This window comes from Brassica napus, chromosome C3 (genome assembly GCF_020379485.1).
Source record: "Brassica napus cultivar Da-Ae chromosome C3, Da-Ae, whole genome shotgun sequence".
Classification (NCBI taxonomy): Eukaryota; Viridiplantae; Streptophyta; class Magnoliopsida; order Brassicales; family Brassicaceae; genus Brassica; species Brassica napus.
In genome coordinates this window covers 54,338,807-54,360,552 of record NC_063446.1, presented here as the reverse complement: position 1 = coordinate 54,360,552, position 21,746 = coordinate 54,338,807, and the positions used below count along the sequence as shown (strand labels likewise).

General features: G+C 39.0%; 2 protein-coding genes across 2 annotated transcripts; both read right to left on the bottom strand.

Annotated features, from left to right (window-relative positions):
• Positions 1–11,194: 11,194 nt before the first annotated feature.
• Positions 11,195–13,321, bottom strand: LOC106347607 (microtubule-associated protein RP/EB family member 1A). Its single transcript, NM_001315878.1, is given in 8 exon segments — positions 11,195–11,461; positions 11,710–11,823; positions 11,944–11,990; positions 12,087–12,223; positions 12,311–12,417; positions 12,507–12,593; positions 12,677–12,745; positions 13,181–13,321. Coding segments are annotated over 8 exon segments (807 nt in total). The 5' UTR covers positions 13,289–13,321; the 3' UTR covers positions 11,195–11,323.
• Positions 13,322–21,049: 7,728 nt separating this feature from the next.
• On the bottom strand, positions 21,050–21,493 carry LOC106351705. Its single transcript, XM_013791466.3, has one exon. It carries the CDS (start codon positions 21,401–21,403, stop codon positions 21,137–21,139), a length of 267 nt encoding a protein of 88 aa, XP_013646920.1. The 5' UTR covers positions 21,404–21,493; the 3' UTR covers positions 21,050–21,136.
• Between the last annotated feature and the right edge of the window lie 253 nt (positions 21,494–21,746).

Genomic DNA, 21,746 nt, shown 5'->3' with positions numbered 1-21,746 from the left:
AACTTGTCCATTGCTTTTTATATGTAACCCGCTTCTTGAGCAAATATCAGGCAAGTCCAACCTCGATTTTTTGCTGTCTTTTTGTCTTACCTGGGACATTCAATATTGTATTTATGATGTTTTCAAAAAAATTCTTCTCTATATGCATCACATCGAGGTTGTGGCGCAAAAGAAGATCCTTTCAATATGGCAACTCCCAAAATATACTCTTCTTGTGCCAGTTGTGCTGAACTCCGTAAAAATCAAACATATTATCGGGAACATGCCAATTACCACCACAACGAACTGTTTCGTTAGCTCCGTAGTAATCGATTTTCGCTTCAATTTCTTCTTCGGTTAAATATGGAGGAGGAGTGTCTCTCACAACCCTTTTGTGCCTAAAGAATTTCTTGTTTCTTCGGTACGGATGGGTAATGGGAAGAAACTGACAGTGACAATCGAACAAACTTGTCTTCCTACCATTCTTCAGTTGAAACGCATCTGTCATTCCATTACAATATGGACAAGACAATCTCCCATGTGTAGTCCATCCAGATAACATCCCATAGGCATGAAAATCACTTATGGTCCACAGAAGCATCGCTCGCATCGTAAAATTCGTCTTCGTGGAGCAATCATACGTCTTCACCCCTGTTGACCATAAATCTTCCAACTCTTTTATCAGTGGTTGTAGAAAAACATTCAGAGACCTTTTTTTGGATGTTTTGGACCAAGCATTAATATGGTCAAGAATAGAAACTTCTGTTGCATGCACATCTCCGGTGGCAGGTTGTATGGCGTAAGAAATACTGGCCACGATGAATATTGTCTCCCTGACATTCCAAATGGACTAAATCCTTCTGTGCATAATCCAAGATACACATTTCGGCCATTGCTAGTGAATTCTGGATATACTTTGTTAAAATATTTTCAGGCTCTTGCATCTGATGGATGATTCTTCTCACCTTCCGTCTGAGTATGCTCGGCATGCCATCTCATCCCTCCTGCAGTCTGCTCAGATTGGTACAATCTTTTCAATCTGTTTGTAACTGGTAGGTATCACATCCTTTGGTACGGTACCCTATTACATCCTCGTCCTTGCGGTTTGAAACGTGGCTTCATGCAGAATCGACATTCTTCTAACTTTTCATCATCTCCCCAGTAGATCATGCAATTGTCGATGCAAACGTCTATCATCTCCAAAGGCAACCCGAGACTATAAACCAGTTTCTGAATCTCATAAAAAGAATCAGCTGACACATTGTCTTCTGGCACATACTCTTTAAACAAGTCTGCCCATGCATCCATGCAACTTTCAGGTAGATTGTGATCAGTTTTAATATTCATCATTCTAGCAGCCAACGGCAATTTAGTGAAACCTTCTCTACAACCACTGTAAAGTGGCTGATTCGCAGCATCTAACATTTCATAAAACTTTTTTGCATCTAAGTTAGGTTCTTCAACTTCATCATGAGCTACAAATGCATTAGCTACCATATCATGAACTCTATCATGATCTACCATCTGCACCTCCTGATTGAAACTATGTTCATTATGCAAATGATCAACCGGTTCATCCTAAAAATTGCTATTACTACTACTAGCTTCATTCACATAATCATAACATTCTCCATGTTGAAACCAGATATAGTAATGTGGCGTGAAACCTCTATTTATTAAATGCTTTGAAATGGACTTTTCAAGGGTCCAATAATCAAATCATTATAGTAATTAGGATGTCAATCTATTTCTAAGAGTTTTGAATCAAAGAGAATACAAGTTTTCAATTAAGCTAAATGCAATCAATAAGATGAGGCAATTCAATCAATCTAACAAGTTTCAAGAACAACTTAACAGCAACTTTCAAACAAATAGATAAAGAAGAACTCATGGGCTAAGGGAATTGACCTTGGGTGATCAAGTTTCAATCTAAAGGTGGTACCTTTCAATCAATCTGTCAACCTTAGACCTAGACACAATCCTAAACAAACTTTATCTCTAGATGAATGCTCATTCACTAAGATAACTCAAGCATCAAATTTCTTTGATTGAATATTATCTAAGCAATCATTAATATCAAGTCTCATAGCCATCTTAACACCTTTAACAACAAATTTATTTGGTAAAGAATGTTAAAAGCTTAGGAGAGTTGGTTCAGACATTTCATCAAACACCTTTCGGGTATGAAATGCCTAGAGCTCAACTTTAGAGAGGTCAACTCTAAAATTGCAATAAAGCACTCTACTAGCAAGGAACAAGATGGATCTATACTAAAACACCTTAGATCTAGCTTAATCACCCTTAGTCTCTCTAACCCATGAATCCAAAGCTGATTACCCACTAATCTTCATGATAAACCCAAGAATCAATAATGATTTGGTCTTAATCATGATTAGTGATCAATATAACTAAGCAATTCCAAAAGATAATGATCAAGATTAGATCTTTCACCTAAAAGTTATTTGTGATTAGATAGAAAATAAGATAAGATCGTAACATTAGGTTTAGAGAGTATTTATATGACCTCTAAAACCTAATGGGATTGGTCAACAACCTGAAAGGCCCAAATAAAACATAAATTTTCGATCATAAGAAAAGACACGCCGCGGGTACAGTAGGTCGCTCCGCCAGGTCGCTCCCCATCTGGAGCGGGTTAGTCACCTCGCTCCGGAACGTCGCCCCAATATGTTTGCTTCACGTCTTCAAATCGCGCGCGGGTTCATGACGTCACTCCACCAGGTCTTTCCACATCTGGAGCGGGTTAGTCACCCCGCTGCGGGACGTCGCTCTAAATGCCATCTTCACGTCTTCAAATCGCGTGCGGGTTCATGACGTCTCTCCACCAGGTCGCTCCACTTCTCAAAAGTTGTCGACGAAAGGTTGAGCTCGGAGCGGGTGCCTCACACCGGTGCAAGAGGTCGCGTTGTCTTCGTTTTGTCTGGAGCGGGGGTCGTAGGTCGCTCCCGTAACCCGCTCTGGTGATCTACTCGCTCAAACAACATTTTCCACTCCCTTTTTGATCCCAAATGCTTACAAGTAACTCCAAGAACTCCAATGGACACTCCAACACCTGATAAAGACTTATGCAATGCAAAAAGGAAACTAAAATGCATAATCCCTAATCTAAATGATCAAAACATGCAAGAATGAAGAGTTAAAATAATGCAAATGTGCAAGATATCATGCTTCCATACATTTTCACGAGTATCCAATTTTGAATTGTTGCATTTCCGATAAGGACAGAACATCTTACCGCTTTCATGAGCGAGCGGTGTAGAATATACTTAATGCATAAATGTCTCCAGCCTTTCGAGATATTCTTTCGTCACTTTGCCGTTAGTATCTCTGTGATACATCCACCTCCACAATTCGAATATATTTCGATCACCCGACATTTTTTTTTCTCTCATGTTTTATAGTTTTTTTCTTTCAATTTGGTGTGCTTCAAATGAAACACAAACGTCATATTTATAGGAAGTTTTCGAAACTGGTGGGTGAAATTTTACTAGGAATTTACGAGGAAATATAGTTAGGTAGCCCAAACAAAAAACGTGTTTAAAACTAAAAAGTTGGTGCACTCGAGATGTCGACGCTAAATAGACATAAAATATTTCGTCGTAGATTTCTTGTTATATTTACATCCACTTTACGACGACATATGTTTTCCTCGTAAAAACCACATTAAGTTGCATCGTTTTAACGACGAAATTTTATTGTCGTTAGTTTATGACGAAATTTTATTGTCGTTAGTTTATGACGAAATTGCGTTGATTTGTTTTTTCCTCGTAAGGTTCTCGTAAATAAGACGTACATTTATGAGGACTTATTTTCTTCGTTACATTTCGTCGCTAATTTTTTGTTTTCTTGTAGTGTTAGGCGGGATGTGTCAGAAGACTTCCAAAGAAGTCTTTTGTGAGTCTTTCAGACCCTATAATCAAATAACTAAGCAAAAACATTTCTTTAAACTTTTAAGATACTTAGAAAGTGTTTAAATCAAGTCATTAGATAGTCACTAAATACATATAGGTCAAAAAAACCCTAAAAATACCAACAATACTATAACATATGTTACCAAACCCTAAACCAAAGACTATCATGAGTTAATTTGCATTCACTCATCTATGATGAAAATAATTCAATTTAGTAAAACTAAATTTATATCATTTATAAATGTTTATTATTACATGATTTAAATTTTTTTCCTATCAAAATATTTATTATAAAAATTTTAAATTATTTTAAAAATCTACTGAAAGTCTTCTCAGAAGACTTCTTTGTAAGTCTTCTCACGCGGAGGGTTATAATAGTAAAATTCAATACATATTTTTTATTTGGTCATAAGGATGTTGTTGTAATTTCACTAAATTTTTGGGTTACTTTTGCATTTGATTGAATTTGGGATACACTTTTGTATTCAAAATCAAGTTTTGAGTCACTTTTGGTAATTTCTCCTGAAATAAAATTTTATTGATTATTTAAAAGGGTAAAAAAAAATTTAATGTACAAAGTTATATTGGAATTGTAGAATGACACTTATTTTGAAAAGAAAAAAACTAAAGTGACCATTATTATGAAACGTACTAACATGATCTACATATATTTATAAATTATAATGATGATATTAACATTGCAGCTGTTAATGCAATACTGCATGATTCACGGACTCGATGCGTGCCTTATTTTTTAGATGTGTAAGTGATCGCAAAACGTCAACAATTTCATCATAAAATTTCAGTCCTTGTCCTAAAATCTTGGAGCTTTAGTTGCAACATGTTATTTTGTTTTGTGTTAGTGTATATGTGTGGTTATCTTGTTATCATAGATGACGTGAATGAGAAGGGTTTCCTTCTAAATCAAAAGATGCTGGTGCTGACATGGTTTCAATGACCTGAGCATTGCGCGGTGAATGTTGTGGTTAGCTCCCTAGCTGTTTCTTTCATGAACATTAGATCAATTAACTTCTTCATTGGTGTTATTTGTTAAGGATACATGAGATTCATCTCATTAATACGTCAATATCCTCTATGTCTTGTTTAGGAAGTTTCTGTATTTACCAATACCTAGAGCTTTCTACGGCTCTGTATATATTCCTCTTGTAACACATCATTTATTAATAAGAAAGATATCACATTTACATGGTATCAGAGCAGGTTAAAACCCTACTCTCTCAATAGCCGCAAGCCTCATTTCTTCTTTTTCTTCTCGCTTCTTCTTCTCTGTTCTTGACCGTCTCCCTATCTCTCCATCACCACCATGTCTTTATCCTCTGTGTCGGCTGAAACAGTTGAAATCGGATCCAAATCGATTCTCAACGTAAACATGTCTAATGTTACCAAGTTGTCTGCTAGCAACTATCTTATGTGGAGCATTCAGATCCAAGCTCTACTCGATGGATACAATCTGTCTGGTCATCTCGATGGAACAACACCGCCTCCTCCTGCTACGATAACAAACGATGGCGTCACTACAACAAATCCAGAATTCACAACTTGGAAGCGTCAAGATCGTCTCATCTTCAGTGGCATCATCGGTGCAATCTCCCCGACGGTTCAACCCATTGTCTCAACAGCCAAAACGGTTGTTGACATCTGGAGTACTCTTGCCACAACTTATGCCAAACCAACCAGAGGCCACATACAACAACTCAAGCTACAAGTAAAGAACTGGTCCAAAGGTACTAAAACCATTGATGAGTATGTACAGGGACTCACAACACGCTTTGATCAGATGGCGCTCCTAGGCAAGCCCATCGAACATGAAGACCAAATTGAGTACATTCTAGGTGGTCTCAATGACGATTACAAACAAGTTGTAGATCAACTCGAGGGTCGTGATGTCACACCCTCTGTCACTGAGGTTCACGAGAAGCTACTCAACAAGAAAGCTAAGCTACTCATGCTCAGCTCCGATGCCGCTGCTATTCCCGTTACCGCCAATGTTGCTTCAACTCAGCATCTAAGGACGCAACAATCAACAACAGCGCCAGTCCTGGAATCGCAACTACCAACCTTCTCGCAACAACAACAACAAGAAGTTCGCAAAAGGTTCTCAAGGTGGCTCTCATGGGGACTATCAAGGCGGATATCAAGGCAGGTGTCAACTGTGTCGGGTTCAAGGTCATATCGCCCAAAGATGTCCTCAGCTTGGCTCACACGTTGCTAGCTCTAACGCCTCCACCAACAACTACCCACTGTGGCAACCTCGTGCCAACTTGGCTCTCGGGTCTAATCATCGAACACACTCTTGGCTCATGGACAGTGGTGCTACACATCACATGACAAGTGACCTTGACAACTTGGCTCTTCATCAGCCGTACAATGGCAACGACGCGGTGCTTATTGGCGATGGCTCTCCACTGCCGATAACACATACTGGTTCACTTTCCCTGCCTTCTTCCTCAAAACCAATTACCTTAAATAATGTTCTTTGTGTTCCTCATATCCACAAAAATCTCATCTCCGTCTATCGCCTGTGTAATGCTAATAAAGTTTCTGTTGAATTCTTTCCCGCTTCTTTTCAGGTGAAGGATCTATACTCGGGTGTCCCGTTGCTCCACGGCAAAACCAAGGATGAGTTATACGAATGGCCAGTCTCTCCAACCACCCTTCATTCCTTCTTCGCCACCACCAAACCCAAACCAACTCTCAAAGACTGGCACAACCGTTTAGGCCATCCCTCTGCTTCAGTTTTAAAATCTGTTGTTTCTGGTTTCTCTATACCATTTGCAACTTCGTCTTTGCCATCTTTGTGCTCAGACTGCTCAATTAATAAAACCCACAAATTACCATTTTCTCAAACCTCTATATTCTCCACAAAACCTTTACAAATCATCTTCACGGATGTATGGACCTCACCCGTTACTTCTATCGACAACTACAAGTATTATGTTATCTTTGTCGATCACTACACGAGATACTCGTGGCTGTACCCGATGAAGTTCAAGTCTCAAGTGCGGGACATATTCACCTCCTTTAAGGCCTTGGTTGAAAACAAATTCAACTGCAAAATCAAGACGTTGTACACCGACAACGGTGGCGAGTATATAGCTCTCAAATCTCTCCTCTCCACTGCTGGAATATCCCACCTCACCTCCCCTCCTCACACACCTGGGCACAATGGTGTCTCAGAACGGAAGCACAGACACATCGTTGAAACAGGCCTCACCCTCTTGACCACGCCGGCATGCCAAACACCTATTGGACTTACGCCTTCGCAGCCTCCGTCTACCTAATCAATCGCCTCCCAACACCCGTGCTCAACATGACTTCTCCATTCCACAAACTCTTTGGCGCCACCCCAGATTACGATAAACTCAAAGTATTTGGTTGCCTCTGCTTTCCCTGGCTTCGACCTTATACCAACCACAAACTGGAGAATCGTTCAACCCCATGTGTGTTCCGAGGCTACTCTTTAACCCAGAGTGCGTACCTTTGCTTACAGCGAAGCTCAGGCCGAATCTACACCTCCCGGCATGTCACCTTTGATGAACAAGTCTTCCCTTTCACCTCCAAAACTCCGTCAGCTCCTCCTTCTCCTGCCTCCCACCCATCACCAAACTATCAGCCCCATACCTCTATCCCAATCAATCCGCCATTCGTCGACTCACCTTGGCCATGTCAGGGACACCGGAGCAAGATTCTTCATCGGAAACGACAGCAGAAGAGACAACGGAGAGAAACAACAACGCCACTACACAGGCCGATCTGACAAGCCCAACTGCTTCCTCACAAGCCCAACAACCTTCTCCTACGGCCCAGCCCATTCCTGTTTCTCCAACCCAAAAAAACCATAATCCCATGGCCCAACAACAACCGAGTCCTGGCCCATCCAATTCAAACCCACACTCAAACATAGAAACCCGACCACCAACCGAATCATAGTCTTCCTCCTTGCCACTGCAAACGACCACCGACCAACCCACTAACCATCACCCGATGACCACTCGAAGGAAAAACAACATCACCAAACCAAAATCCAAACTAAACCTCTCCGTAAAACTTACCCATAACTACCCACCTGAACCCTGAACTGTGAATCAAGCGCTATCAGATAAACGGTGGAGAAGCTCGATGTCAACGGAGATGGATGCTTTTGCTCGAAATCAAACCTTTGAACTCGTAGCTCACAAACCTCACCAGAACATTGTTGGGTGTCGTTGGATTTACAAGAACAAGTTCTGGCCCAATGGTGTGCATCGCACCTGCAAATCACGTCTGGTGGCTAAAGGCTACAATCAACAATACGGGCGTGACTACACGATTACATTCAGTACAGTGATAAAGTCCACAACGATCCGTATCATCCTCGACATTGTTGTGGTTTGCTCCTGGCCAATTCAGCAACTCGATGTGAACAACGCTTTTCTTCAAGGGACTCTGTCTGAAGAAGTATACATGGAGCAACCTCCGGGATTCGTTGATCCCCACAAACCGTCTCACGTTTTTCGACTAAAGAAAGTGGTTTATGGCCTTAAGCAGGCTCCGCGTGCCTGGTACATGGAGCTCAAAACCTTTCTCCTCACACTGGGATTCAAGAACTCGTTGGCAGATACGTCTATGTTTGTTCTTCGCAATGGTAACGAAGTTGTCTATCTCCTTGTTTATGTCGATGACATTCTGATAACAGGAAACAGCAAACCAGCTATCACACGGGTTCTCAAACTTCTCGCTGATCGTTTCTCTGTTAAGGATGCGGAGGATCTAAATTACTTTCTAGGAATTGAAGCTCATCGTACTGCTAAAGGACTCCACTTGTGTCAACGTAGGTACATTCTTGACGTCCTGCAACAATTTAACATAAACGATGTGAAACCTGTCAGTACGCCTATGGCCTCCTCTCCGAAGCTCACACTCACCAGCGGTGCTGCTCTCTCTGACCCCACTCCTTTTCGGAAACTCTTTGGGAGCCTGCAATACCTGCAGTTCACACGTCCGGATATCGCATATGCGGTCAACCGGCTCTCGCAGTTTATGCATTGTCCCACTGATGCTCATTGGCAGGCTGCGAAAAGGATCTTGAGATACTTGCAGTCTACGCCAGAACATGGCCTCTACTTCTCAGCGAACAACCCGCTACGTCTCCATGCCTTCAGTGATGCTGATTGGGCCGGCGATTCAGACGATTATGTGTCTACTAACGCACATATTGTGTACCTCGGTAGGACACCAGTATCATGGTCATCAAAGAAGCAGTCTGGTGTTGCTTGGTTAAGCACTGAGGCAGAATACCGCTCTGTTGCAAACACTTCTGCAGAGATCAGGTGGATCTGCAACCTTCTTACCGAGCTCGGCATTGATATTTCCTCCCCACACGTTATCTACTGCGACAACCTTGGTGCTACGTTTCTTTGCCATAACCCGGTGTTTCATTCAAGAATGAAGCATGTAGCTCTTGACTACCATTTCATCCGAGGTCAAATTCAGCATGGAATGCTTCGCGTCTCCCATGTCAACACTCGAGACCAGTTGGCTGATGCACTCACCAAACCACTACCACGCAGTCGCTTTCAGGAACTATGTAACAAGATTGGAGTGATCACAACCCCTCCATCTTGAGGGGACATGTTAAGGATACATGAGATTCATCTCATTAATACGTCAATATCCTCTATGTCTTGTTTAGGAAGTTTCTGTATTTACCAATACCTAGAGCTCTCTACGGCTCTGTATATATTCCTCTTGTAACACATCATTTGTTAATAAGAAAGATATCACATTTACATTATTGATGTTCCTTCTCAAACCCCAAAAGATTTAACTTAGCATGTCGTTCTTTCTCTCTTCTGTCTTGCAAGCTCTCTTTCCAATGCCTTGATATTCATTCGTAGTTTGTAGGCCCTCACTTCTTAAGTTCATGCACCTAAGACTGATAAAAAGAGTAAGAAAGAGAGTTAGTAATCAAAAACGGAAATTAAGACTTAGTCTCAAGCAATGACATGACTAAATCTCAATGTCAAGATCAATCTTAGAATGGCAACGGTGCCAATATTTGACGTGCAAAAATTTTAATTCTTTATATTGCAAGCACAATATTGTTGCAGTAAGAAGGTGTCAATCCAATCTAGAATAACTTCAAGCAATGAGAATGCCAACCATGTTTTAATATTAAGCAAATATGAGTAGAGTTTTAGTAACCCAACTAAGACCCTAACAAGAATAAACAAGATTATCTCAGATTCAAACACTCAAGAACAAGAATCAATCTTTCAATCAAATGACAAAGATGGATCCATGGGCAAATGTAATTGATATAGGGTAATCAAAATTCAATCTAAGATCCTAACTCAAACAATTAACAAGTTCATAGGTCTAGTTCTCATTCAACTAGATTAATCAATTTTCGTGACAATAATCCTTATGATAATCATGCATTAAACAACGTCACTCATAACTAAGGTTTTATTGACTCAATTAGCGAAATACAAACAGCCCTTGCTTGTAATTCTTAGAATCCTTAGACTCATTAAATGGCTTTCGGCAATTGCTCAGAAATAAATTGCTTTGTGCTTTCGTCTGTCTTTTTCTTTCATATGTAACTTTAAAATATTTAATTAGCAAAAAATATCAAATGAATTCAAAATTTATTTTAAGTGGACAAGTGATTTAATTAATAATAACAAAAATCATCCAAAATCTATAAAAAAAAATACTTTACGATAAAAAATAATTCTCATATATTGTTGTTATCTGAAAAATATCTCTTAATAAAACATTTATAATAAGTAAGAATTTTCCAATAAGAAATAAATAACAATTTTATAAATATAGTTTTAAATTATTAATGCATGTATTAATAAGTAATTATAAAAAAAAAACTTATGCTTGCATAAACGGGCGAAACACTTAATTGTTATTATAAGGCTAGTGTTTTGGGATAAATAATGTATAACCAATTATATTAACCAAATTATAAGGGATGTTAGATTTAATTTATTTCTAAATTAGTTGTGAGTAGGTTCAAAACTTAAGGAACTCTCCCCTTGTGCATGTGATCAAACCAATTGATAACGACACACAACGCACATCAATTCTTCTCTTGTGCCTCTATTCCTCTCAGGCCTTTCTTCTTGTTCTCATATCGGTATAGAATGATGGGCCGATGTGAAGCCTCTTACGTTACATAGTTCTAGAGTTTTGGTTTTGAATCGTAACAAAACAAGTCTCAGTTGTTCCCAAACTAAAACCAAGACTCAATAGTTCTAACAGAAGCTCATTCATCTTCAAGTTTCAGCATGTTCCCTTTAAACAAAGGAAAATTTTGAAGAGAAGGCCCATGGCCAGCCATTGTTCCACACTCCAGAAGAAAAGAAAAAAAATTGATTCGGAAATGTTTCTACTTAGGATTATTAGTAATCTTCTTGTTCTCCGTTTTCTTCATCTTCAGCTTTCACACCTAAGGACTGGTTTAAGTACTCTTGAGCGTCTTCTAGTGCAGATTCGTTTGCATCTGTTGCATACAATATCTTCTTCACTGCTACCACTATCTGCGTCGTGGTTCCATGGAAGCATACATCAGATTCGAAAACAAATAATTTTCACAACAGTATATTATTTTTAGAACAGCAAGGGAACGAAAACAATGGTCTAGTGCACTGTGATTTGGAAAACAATTCTTGGAGCTGAGAAGTAAAGTTGGTGGCTAAAGAAAACCAATCAAGACAGACTGAGCTAAGGCCTAAGGGTATTGAAGAAAGAAAGAAAGAAGATCCACAGGCTCTAGAGGAATGCTTACCGGAAGATCCTCGAGTTCAGGAGTTTGGCAAAGTAACTCAACATCCCGGAGCTTGGAGAAATAAAAGTCTCTTTCTTTTCCCAAGTGATCATAAGAGAGCTTGAGATCAGTAAGCTATAAAGCAGAAGAGAAAAATGAAGTTTCAGTTACTCATGAACATACAATAGAAAATGGTTATATACATTTGTAACAGCGCTTCTTCATCATAGAGCGATAGGATCTGTGGCAGTATACCTCCTTCGACAAAGCCTGCACTTGAGCTGTATTTGCTGGCTTGGGCCCTGAGAGTGATGATTCCAACGATGTTTAGAAAGATGCATAAAAGTATTGTTATTGTTAGGATAAAGAATCTGCTTTTTTTTGTCTGTCATGCAGACCTGAGGCTTTGGTTAGACCAACCGAACTGGAATTTGGTGGAGTATTGTTTGTTTGCAGTGACTTTGGCATCTTATTAGATCCCTTTACACTCTTCTCTCTGCCACCTTTTGATCTTCGTTCCACCGGATTATAGTTCCTACAAGAACCCATCGGTTTAATAAACTTGATTGTTTAGAAGAGACCATGGAACGGTAACAATTCCAAAACTCTGACAGATACATACTCGTTCATAATGCCACCGTTAGTGGAATCGCAGAAACGTTTCAACCATTGCAGAAACTCCAAGTTATCCAGTGGTCTGCCTTTCACAAGCCTGTTAATCTCCAATGGCTGAAGTAATTTCACAAGTCTGTTACTACTTACTAGTAACCAAGAATGCAGGAAAGCTGAGTGAAATGGAGATATGATTGATGGTTTACCTTTGTGATTTGGAGCTTGTTGAACACATCTTGCAGGACCTTGTAGTTTTGAATCATATCGTATTCGTTCTTGGCATCAAAATTAACCTTGCAGAGAGAGAATCAAAATTTGAGATATATTATATTTGAAGCTGCCAAGAAGAAAACTAAAGATATGAAAGTAGAATCACCTTGTGCATTGGCACAACTCCTGGAAAGGTCATATCAAGCATCTGACATTGCACAGCACCAGATGCAGCCTAACAAAAAAAAAAAAAAAAACAGACATTTATTACTTAAAAGAACAAAGGCAAGAGTCTCACAAGAGAGACGGAAACAAATCTTCATTACAAGAAGAGTTGGATACAAAACAAGCAAGGAGGCTCTTTCTAACAGCAACAAAGAATCCATGTGCATTGCAACTTTGAACAATCAATACATTAATAAATTATAATAATCCCCAATCTCACTGAAAGTGAAACTTTGTAAGTCAGTTTTAACAAATCAAACCCTAATCTGCAATCCAAAACCTCAATTATCAAGCAAATCAACACTTATTCATCAAAAACCACTGCGGGGAATCAATGCCACTATCCAGCGAGATAACGAAGGAACTGCAAAAAGCATGTGAAACTATCTCCTTCGATGATTAAGCAAAGAAGAAGAAGAGAAAGGTGACATGCAAACAAGATAACCTCTTCGACGCGAGAGAGATTGAGGTGAAGGCGATCGTTGATCCAAGTCAGAATCTCGTTTCTCCCGACGAAGTATGCACTGTCCATGATTCCGATGCTCGCCGCCATTTTGAGTTCGCTTTGCCTCTAAACCTCCGAAGAGAAACTGAAGCAGAGAAAAGAGTGGAGAGAGAGAAAGAGAGAACTGAAGAAAGGAGGATATAAAAAGGAGGAGAGAGAGGGAGAGAGGGTAACGCTGGCAGCGGCAACTTGCTAAGGTTTTGCAAATCTATTTTTTTATTAAATTATTCGTTTTTCATTGGCGTAGGATGATGCTTCGTGCGATTGGGATGTGTGAACCAGTTTTTATTTGATTTGAATATACACTTTTAGTTTCTGTATTATTATTTTCCAAATAATATTTTTCTATAAATCAGTATTTCTTTCTTTCTATACATATTTGCATTAATTTGTTTCTTTGAGAAGCTCTGGTGGCCTCAGTCAGACAGGGTTGCTCTCTATCTCTCATCTTTTTCGTGTTGGCTGTAATTGTATTTGATTAATCTTCTGAACAAAGCTTTAAGAGAGATTCCATAAGATAACTTTTTTTTTAATTTTTGTCACAAAAATAGTCCGACAAAAAAATAGTCCTCAAAAAAATGACAAAATAAGTTTTATTAAAAAGTGAAAATGTAATTTTACACTAGGGTTAACTAATATAAACTTACGGTTTATAGTTAAAAGGTGAGGTTTTGAGGATAGGATTTCAAATTTAAAAAATAAAGACTAAATCTTAAAAATTTCAAAATAAAAAGAACTATTTTGGTTATTTTCTTTCTTGAAATTAATTTTTGTGACAAACTATTTGATAGAATTGTCTAAGCTTTAAATATCTTCTTAAATGTAAGCATGTGGATTTAATACGAGCTTCACTGACGATCTGGTCGTATTTACAAATGATTATGTTCTATCTCTGTATGGTCGAGGTTCTAAACAAGTTTTAATCTGAGTCTTGGTTGACAATGAACATGAGTAGACCTGTAGTTGGGTTGGACTGCACTCAAATTGGGTGTGTCCAATTGGGCATTAATTTTACTGGGCTCAAAACCCGTACACATATTTAGCCCACACCCTATAACACTCAAACTCAACTTCACCCAACATCCAGCTGGATAATCCATGCCTGCCCATTTATAAGCAAATCTGTATAAACTCAATCTAAGCTTAATTTTAATGTCACTGAAAATTTCTGAATACAAATGTGATGTAAAATAAATTCAATAGACTTCAGTTTTTCATAACTCTCTGTTTTATGTAAATAAAAATTATAACTCTCTGATATCATGATTCACTTTGCTCCAGCTTCTTTGCTTTTCTTCAGCCGGCAAGAAGGAAAAAAGATAGCAACGCACTGCAGTGAACAAAACAGTATGAATGATGTATGGTCATATCACAACGACATACTTGAACACCTACGGTTCAAGCTGCTAAAGCAACACATGTTTAACACATCATTCTTATAAATCCACAGAAGAAGACACACGAAAGCATACGACACTTGGAGTTATTCAATGATTCCTACTGAAGAAGACAGCTCTGATATTAACATACTAAACCCCTATAAGTCTTCAACTCAAGCCTCATAATTTGTATGTAAATAAAAGTTTAAAACAGAAGCTCATGAAACCTGAATATCACTAATGAGATTTATAAAACCCACAACAGAGATTGATCATCATCATCATCACATAACCCGAGATCAAAGATAAAACTCAAAGTTATAGAAACATAAGATCAGAAGCTAAAACTCGAGAATCTTACCTGAAATTGAGAGAAGAAGAAGTCACACGCCGGAGAAGATGAATCCAAAAGGAGATATCAGAAGGAGAGATCGAAAAATTTCATCGCAAAATCGCAAAAGATGGTACGACGGCGACGTTGATAGGAGTTTCCCTTTTTCAGTCAAAATGAAAAAAAAAATTATGTATTGGGCTAACCCAATGTCCAACTGGGCTGGACCAAATTGTCCATGGGCAAACTGGGATTTTAGCCCAACTGGACCAAGAAGTATTAGGGCTTAACCATTACCCGCCTAAAACAGTTTGGACTGCGCCACACCCATGGGCACCCAACCAGTTGACAACCCTAAACATGAGCAACCCTGCCCTTATATAGCTATGGTAACTAATCATAATTTGCAAGAGAAAACTTTTTATCTGGAATCTCACTGGATCAGTTGCCTATATGATATATTGGTCTTCTGTTGACTACTACAAATATAACTTGACATGACAATAAAATTCTTACTGACAAAACTCGAAACTAGTTTATTGCTTGTTCAAGTAAATCACTTCGTATGCGGGGGAGACTCCATCCCATCCTTTATATGATAGCAAGTACTATTAATTTTTGGTGCTTTGCATTTCGATTGCCTAAGCGCTGGGTTGATTACATTTGTTCGGCCTTTTTCTGGTCAGGGTCACCTAGTCTCACGACTAAAGATGCACAAACACAAAGATTATAAGAACTTCTCTTCTTATTAGATTTAGAAACTCTCTCAAAACTAAATCTTTCAATGTGTTTCTCTTGATGGAACATCTCTCCATGAGAACTCTTTATATAGGAAGAAGCTACATCTTTTCCTAAAGGCAAAGCTACATCTTTTCCTAATAATAATATGAAAACATTCCTAAGCTCGATATGTTTTCCTTTTTCCTTAACCCATCAAACTTCACTTTAATGAGTTAACTTGCTCCTTAAGTTAATTGGAATTATCCAACATTCTCCCCCTTAATTCCAACTCGAATCTCGGGTATGTTGATCTTCTGAACTCCGATGAACTTCCATAGACCGTTAATAGGTGCATCACATTTCTTCGATACGATGTTGCATCAGAACGTGAGTATAGATGCTTCACTGCTTCTCTATGACTCTCTCTTAAGCATCCTATGGTGCTTCGATACGATGTTGCATCAATCTCAGGCTCCTCCTCTGCCTTTGATACTTTCAAACTCGTGTGCATCAGAACGTGAGTATAGTTACATGACTCCATCTTCGTCTTGACAAGTATACCTTGCGCGTATCCTTCTTGTTTGATGTGAATGCCATCAGCTCCTTGCGTTACTTCTATACCAAGATAGTATGTAAGCATCTCTAGGTTTGACATCTCAAATCTTCTTGACATATCATCTTTGAATTGCTTGATAACATTGAGCGAAGTCCCTGTTACAAACAAGTCATCGATGTATATAGTTATGATCAGAAGCTCCCCCTTCTGTTTCTTTTGATATACCGCAGGTTCCTTGGTGCACTTCGTGAACTCCATCTCCTTGAGAACACGGTCGAGTTTGATGTTCCAAGCTCTTAGGGCAACTGGTGCAAATACTTCGTCGAAGTCTATGCCTTGTTGTTGCACGTAGCCTTTTGCGACTAGCCTTGCTTTGTATTTGATCACCATTCCATCTGCATTCCTTTTGATCTTATAGATACACTTCAAACCTATCAGTTTCACACCTGCCGGCTTCTTGACGAGCTTCCAGGTCTTATTTTTGATGATAGATTTGATCTTTGCCTTCATTGCATCGATCCACGCTTGTATCACTGCAGTTTTGATGTAACTTTCTGGTTCACCATCGATGGTGAGCAAGAGTCTGCCACCTTCAAATTCAGCAAGTAGGATGTAATCATCGAACCGCTTTGGTTTTCTGATGTTATGACCATATCTTGATGTTACATGCTGGTCTTGGTTTGCATCGTTGTTCTCTGCTACTTGCTCTTGTTCACCTGCGTCTACAGATTCTTCTTCTTCGTTATTGTTTTGCTCTTCGTGGTGTTGGTGATCTTGATGCTCATCACCATCTCCTTCTTCTGTAACATCAATATGAGGAAGCTTGAATGATCCTGGTTCTTCGTCCACGTTTCTTGATAGTGTATACGATGCGGTGAGATGTCTAGTTACACCGTTTTCTTCACAAAAACGAATGAAATCAGAAGATGTGAACTCTCCTCCTCTATCGGTGCGAAAATTCTTGAGTTGTAGCTTCGTTTGATTCTCCACGTACTCCTTGAACTTTTTGAACCGATCGAACGCTTCACTCTTCTCTCTTAGCAGCATCGTCCACATATATCTTGAGTAATCATCAATTAAGACGAATACATATCTATTATTTGCTGGTGTTGATGGTGATATCGGACCGCACAAGTCACCATGTACCAACTCTAATGCGTGTGATGCTCGATACTTTTCTTTAGGCAGGAAAGACTTCCGAGTTTGCTTCTTAACTAAGCAGGCGTTGCACACATCTTTCTCGTGTATCACCTGAGGCATCCCTACTACCATCTCTTTGTCTACCATATTCTTCATGACTCCAAAGTTCACATGTCCTAGCCGTGCATGCCACGTCTATGTAACATCAGTTTCTTGTATTTGAAGACACTTCGGATATTCAACCTCCATTGGCGTCTTGTACAATTGGTTTGGTTGCCTTGCGACTTGTACTAATAGCCTTCCACGGGGATCTTTCAGCATCAGTAAGTCTTCTTTCATATTAACCTCACAACCCATCTCGGTTGCTTGTCCAAAACTTATGATATTGTGTTTAAGACTTGGGATGTAGTAGATATCTTTGAGTGCTCTTCTCTCCCCTGTTTTTCCGATGAACGTGATCGAACCTGTCCCAACAATCTCGATGTTTGATCCATCACCGAATTTGACTTTGCCTTTGATGCTATCATCTAGGTTTGAGAAGAACTCTCTCTTGCCTGTCATATGGTTACTTGCACCATTGTCAAGGCACCATATACTCGTATTTCTGTCGCATTCATCAAACCTCTTAGGAAACACTCTCTCTTCGTTGAGGAATACTACTTCATGCATATATAATGCATCCGCTTCTTTTGTTTCCGTTAGGTTAGCTTCTTCTCTTGGTCGTGTAGGATAATGTGACACGAAGTGCCCCATCTTGTTGCATCGCCAACATCTAACCTTAGAGTAGTCCTTCTTGGTCTTGTCTGAAGCTTCTCCTCCTTTGTTATGACCATCAGAAACATTAGACCTTCCTTGTCCTCTTCCTCTTCCACCATAACTTCTACCTATGCCTCTTCCTCGCAAGTTGTTATGGCTTCCACTACCTTGCATATCATTCTTTCCAAACATGAGCTTCGATTGACCTTCATCTTGGGTTTCTTCTTTGATGCGTTCTTCGAAAGCCTTCAATCTCCCAACAATGTCTTCGAATCCCGTTGAATTTAGATCCAGCACTTGTTCTAACGAAGCTACGATGTGAATGAACTTCGTTCTTGGAAGTCCCTTCAGAAACTTCTTTACCAGCTTTGATGCTTCCATTATCTCTCCTAACGCGGCTGCTCTCGATGCTAAGCCTGAAAGTTTTCCTGCGTAGTCATCCACCGTGTCTGTGTCTGTCATCTTCAATTTGTCGAAGTCAGACATCAAAGTTTGTAACCTTGCTTCTCTCACGCGATCAGCACCTAGGTTACGGGATTTGATAGCTTCCCAAATCTTCTTCGATGTATCATGTTCTCCAATCTGAAGTATTAGCGCCTCCGGGACTGATTGAAAGATTAGAGCAATCGCCATATTGTTCTTCTTTGCATCGTTACTCCCTGGATCAATTGTATCCCAAACTTCGTATAAACGAAGCATCACTTTCATTCGCATCGACCATACGGTGTAGTTGGTCGATGTTAGCATCGGACATCGTATGTCCTTCTTCATATCAAGACCTTTATCACGTGCTTGAGAATCGTCTCCCATGTTTTGATCGAAGTTACAACTCCTCTTGTAAACAACCTTCGAAACCTGGAGCTCTGATACCAATTAAAGTTGCACAAACACAAAGATTATAAGAACTTCTCTTCTTATTAGATTTAGAAACTCTCTCAAAACTAAACCTTTCAATGTGTTTCTCTTGATGAAACATCTCTCCATGAGAACTCTTTATATAGGAAGAAGCTACATCTTTTCCTAAAGGCGAAGCTACATCTTTTCCTAATAATAATATGGAAACATTCCTAAGCTCGATATGTTTTCCTTTTTCCTTAACCCATCAAACTTCACTTTAATGAGTTAACTTGCTCTTTAAGTTAATTGGAATTATCCAACAACAACTTAAGCGAATGTTGCTTGGAATGATAATTGTGTGCCTAAGCAGGAAGGAGGTATGGGGCTTCAAAAACTCCACGATACATAAAATGTACTCCCTCAAATTGATTTGGATAATTCTCTCTCACTCATACTCTTTCTAGGGCTCTTGGGTTTCTCGGTATTTGACTAGAGGATCCTCATTCTGGGATATATCTGAAAAGACTACACACAGATTTTGGATGCGGAAAAATCTGAAGAGAAGTTGTTGCTTATCATAGATGATTACAAGTACTTTTTTATGGACAAGACATATGGTGTGAGTCTCATGCTATGATTCACTCTATCGGGAAGCTGGAACCAGATTGTTTGGTATTTGTAGGAACACTAACGTTTATAGGAAGCTTGCTAATGGCTGGAAATTTCGTAGATGCAAGAGCCATCGTCTTCGAGATATGATTGATCGCATTAGAAAGTTCTCTCCTCCCAATGCTGCTTTGGGAGACTCTATTCCTCTATGGAAGCAGAACAAGGACAATTTTATATGTAGGAAATTGTAACAATGTTATTTCTAGTGTATAATGTCACTAGTCACAAATGTTGTGACATTTTTGTTACGCTAAACATTTGTGACACCGTATTGTAACCACTAAAATTGGTAACAAAACGTTACAACGACTATATTGTTACTAAATTTTTTTTTTGTGACAGAAATATTTTGTAATACTCTTATTTTCTTGTAGTGAGATTCAATCTACCCTGTTAAAGGTGCACTGATGCATCATTGTATGGTTTAAGCAATACGCTCCTCATTAAGCTTTCATTATTTTGATGTCTTGACGTGATGGATTAGACACATGGTACCAATTGAGGCAATGAAGTCAGACTCAGACTACACAATATGTGGAGAACCAAAGGAAACAAGAGATCACCTCTTCTTTGCATGTCTTTTTTCCTACAAGGTTTGGACTACGTTGATGGCTGGTCTTCTTGGTCACCGCATCAAATCCTAATTGGAACTTGACCCTTACACATTTAAAGCACAATAATCTCTCCAAAGTCGACTCGCAACAATCTAAAATGGCGTTCCCGTCAACACTTTATTGGATTTGGCGTGAGCATAATTCAAGTCGGCATCAAAACCCAACGAATTCAGCGCAGTCGTAATAGTACTGTCTACAAAGATATCTTCAATCAGTTACTTGCTTTGAAAATGACAGTGGAAGAGACAACAAAAGTCTGAACAGATGGATCTCTATCTTTTGGCCAGCCATTAAGACTTTACTTCCTCTGTTTTTTGTTTCCAACTTCTTTTAGTTGATGATTATTGTAGAGTACTCTAAAGCTTATCCTAGCACTCTCATATTTGCTTTCCCTGTTAGAAAATTTAACATTTCAAAAATAAAAAACAAATCAGCTTATCTGGAAACCAAGCATGACCTATATATAAAATCACGTTCGCAAAATAAGAAGAAAAAAACAATAGTGCTATTTATTTTTATTATTATTTTGCCTATTATTCTAAAGGGATAACTTTTATACGTAGTCGATTCTTTGAGATCAGGAATATACGCAAATGCAGAAATTACAACTTTCTCAATTAGTTAATTTACACAAACGGAGCTGATATTCTTACAAATTTCATACATTTATTTTTGCTGTTCCGAATACATGAAGTTGAAAGCTTTGCTTTAAGCTGTATTCTTACAAATTTCATACATTTATTTTTTGTTGTTGCTTTTTGTTTGGGTGATTGGATCGGCTCATCTCATATTTCATTGACATTTTTCTTTTTCGAACCAAAAATTATATTAAAACTCCATTTCTCCAAGCCATCTTAGAAATTACAGAACTATACATTATAAACTAAGTCCTAATCAATTAGGACCCCAACAGCTCAAATACATAACCGTTCTAAGCGATTCTTCACACTGCTTTGCCTTTTCACTCTCACCAGACGAGTTAGCGGCGGCAACAGAAGACGAGAACCTTTTCCCCTGAGAAACAGTTCTGACATTGTTCCGGAGATGCTGATTCACCGACCGGAACATGTAGTTCCACCGACAAAGACCCAACTGGTCTTTCAACGTCTCTACTACTCCGATGCTAACCGCCACCGTCCAGGCTTTGCTTGTAGAACTCATCTTTTCTTCACTTTCACTTTACGATCTTCTTTTGGATTTCGAATATAGTGTTTTGTGATTTTGATGATTTCAGAGAAGTGAAATTGAATGATATATATAAAATGAAGAAGCAAACAATAATCGCCGTTAAGTTGGAGTGAAACCAGAATATGTGGCTGCTGGTTTTTTGCGTTACCACCGTCTGGATCTGAATATGACGATTTTATCCTTATAAACAATAATAGATGAGGGGTAATTTGATATTTTGTTTAGATCCTGGTTTGAAGAGTGTGCAGCTAAGCGCACCTGGTTTCAGGATTGCTTGGGTTTCGTGTTCCCAAGTTGCATGTTTTAAAAGAAAATC

What these genes read in the sequence shown, in the direction of transcription:
- LOC106351705 (XM_013791466.3), bottom strand. Translation starts at nt 21,403, where the DNA reads ATGAGTTCTACAAGCAAAGCCTGGACGGTGGCGGTTAGCATCGGAGTA.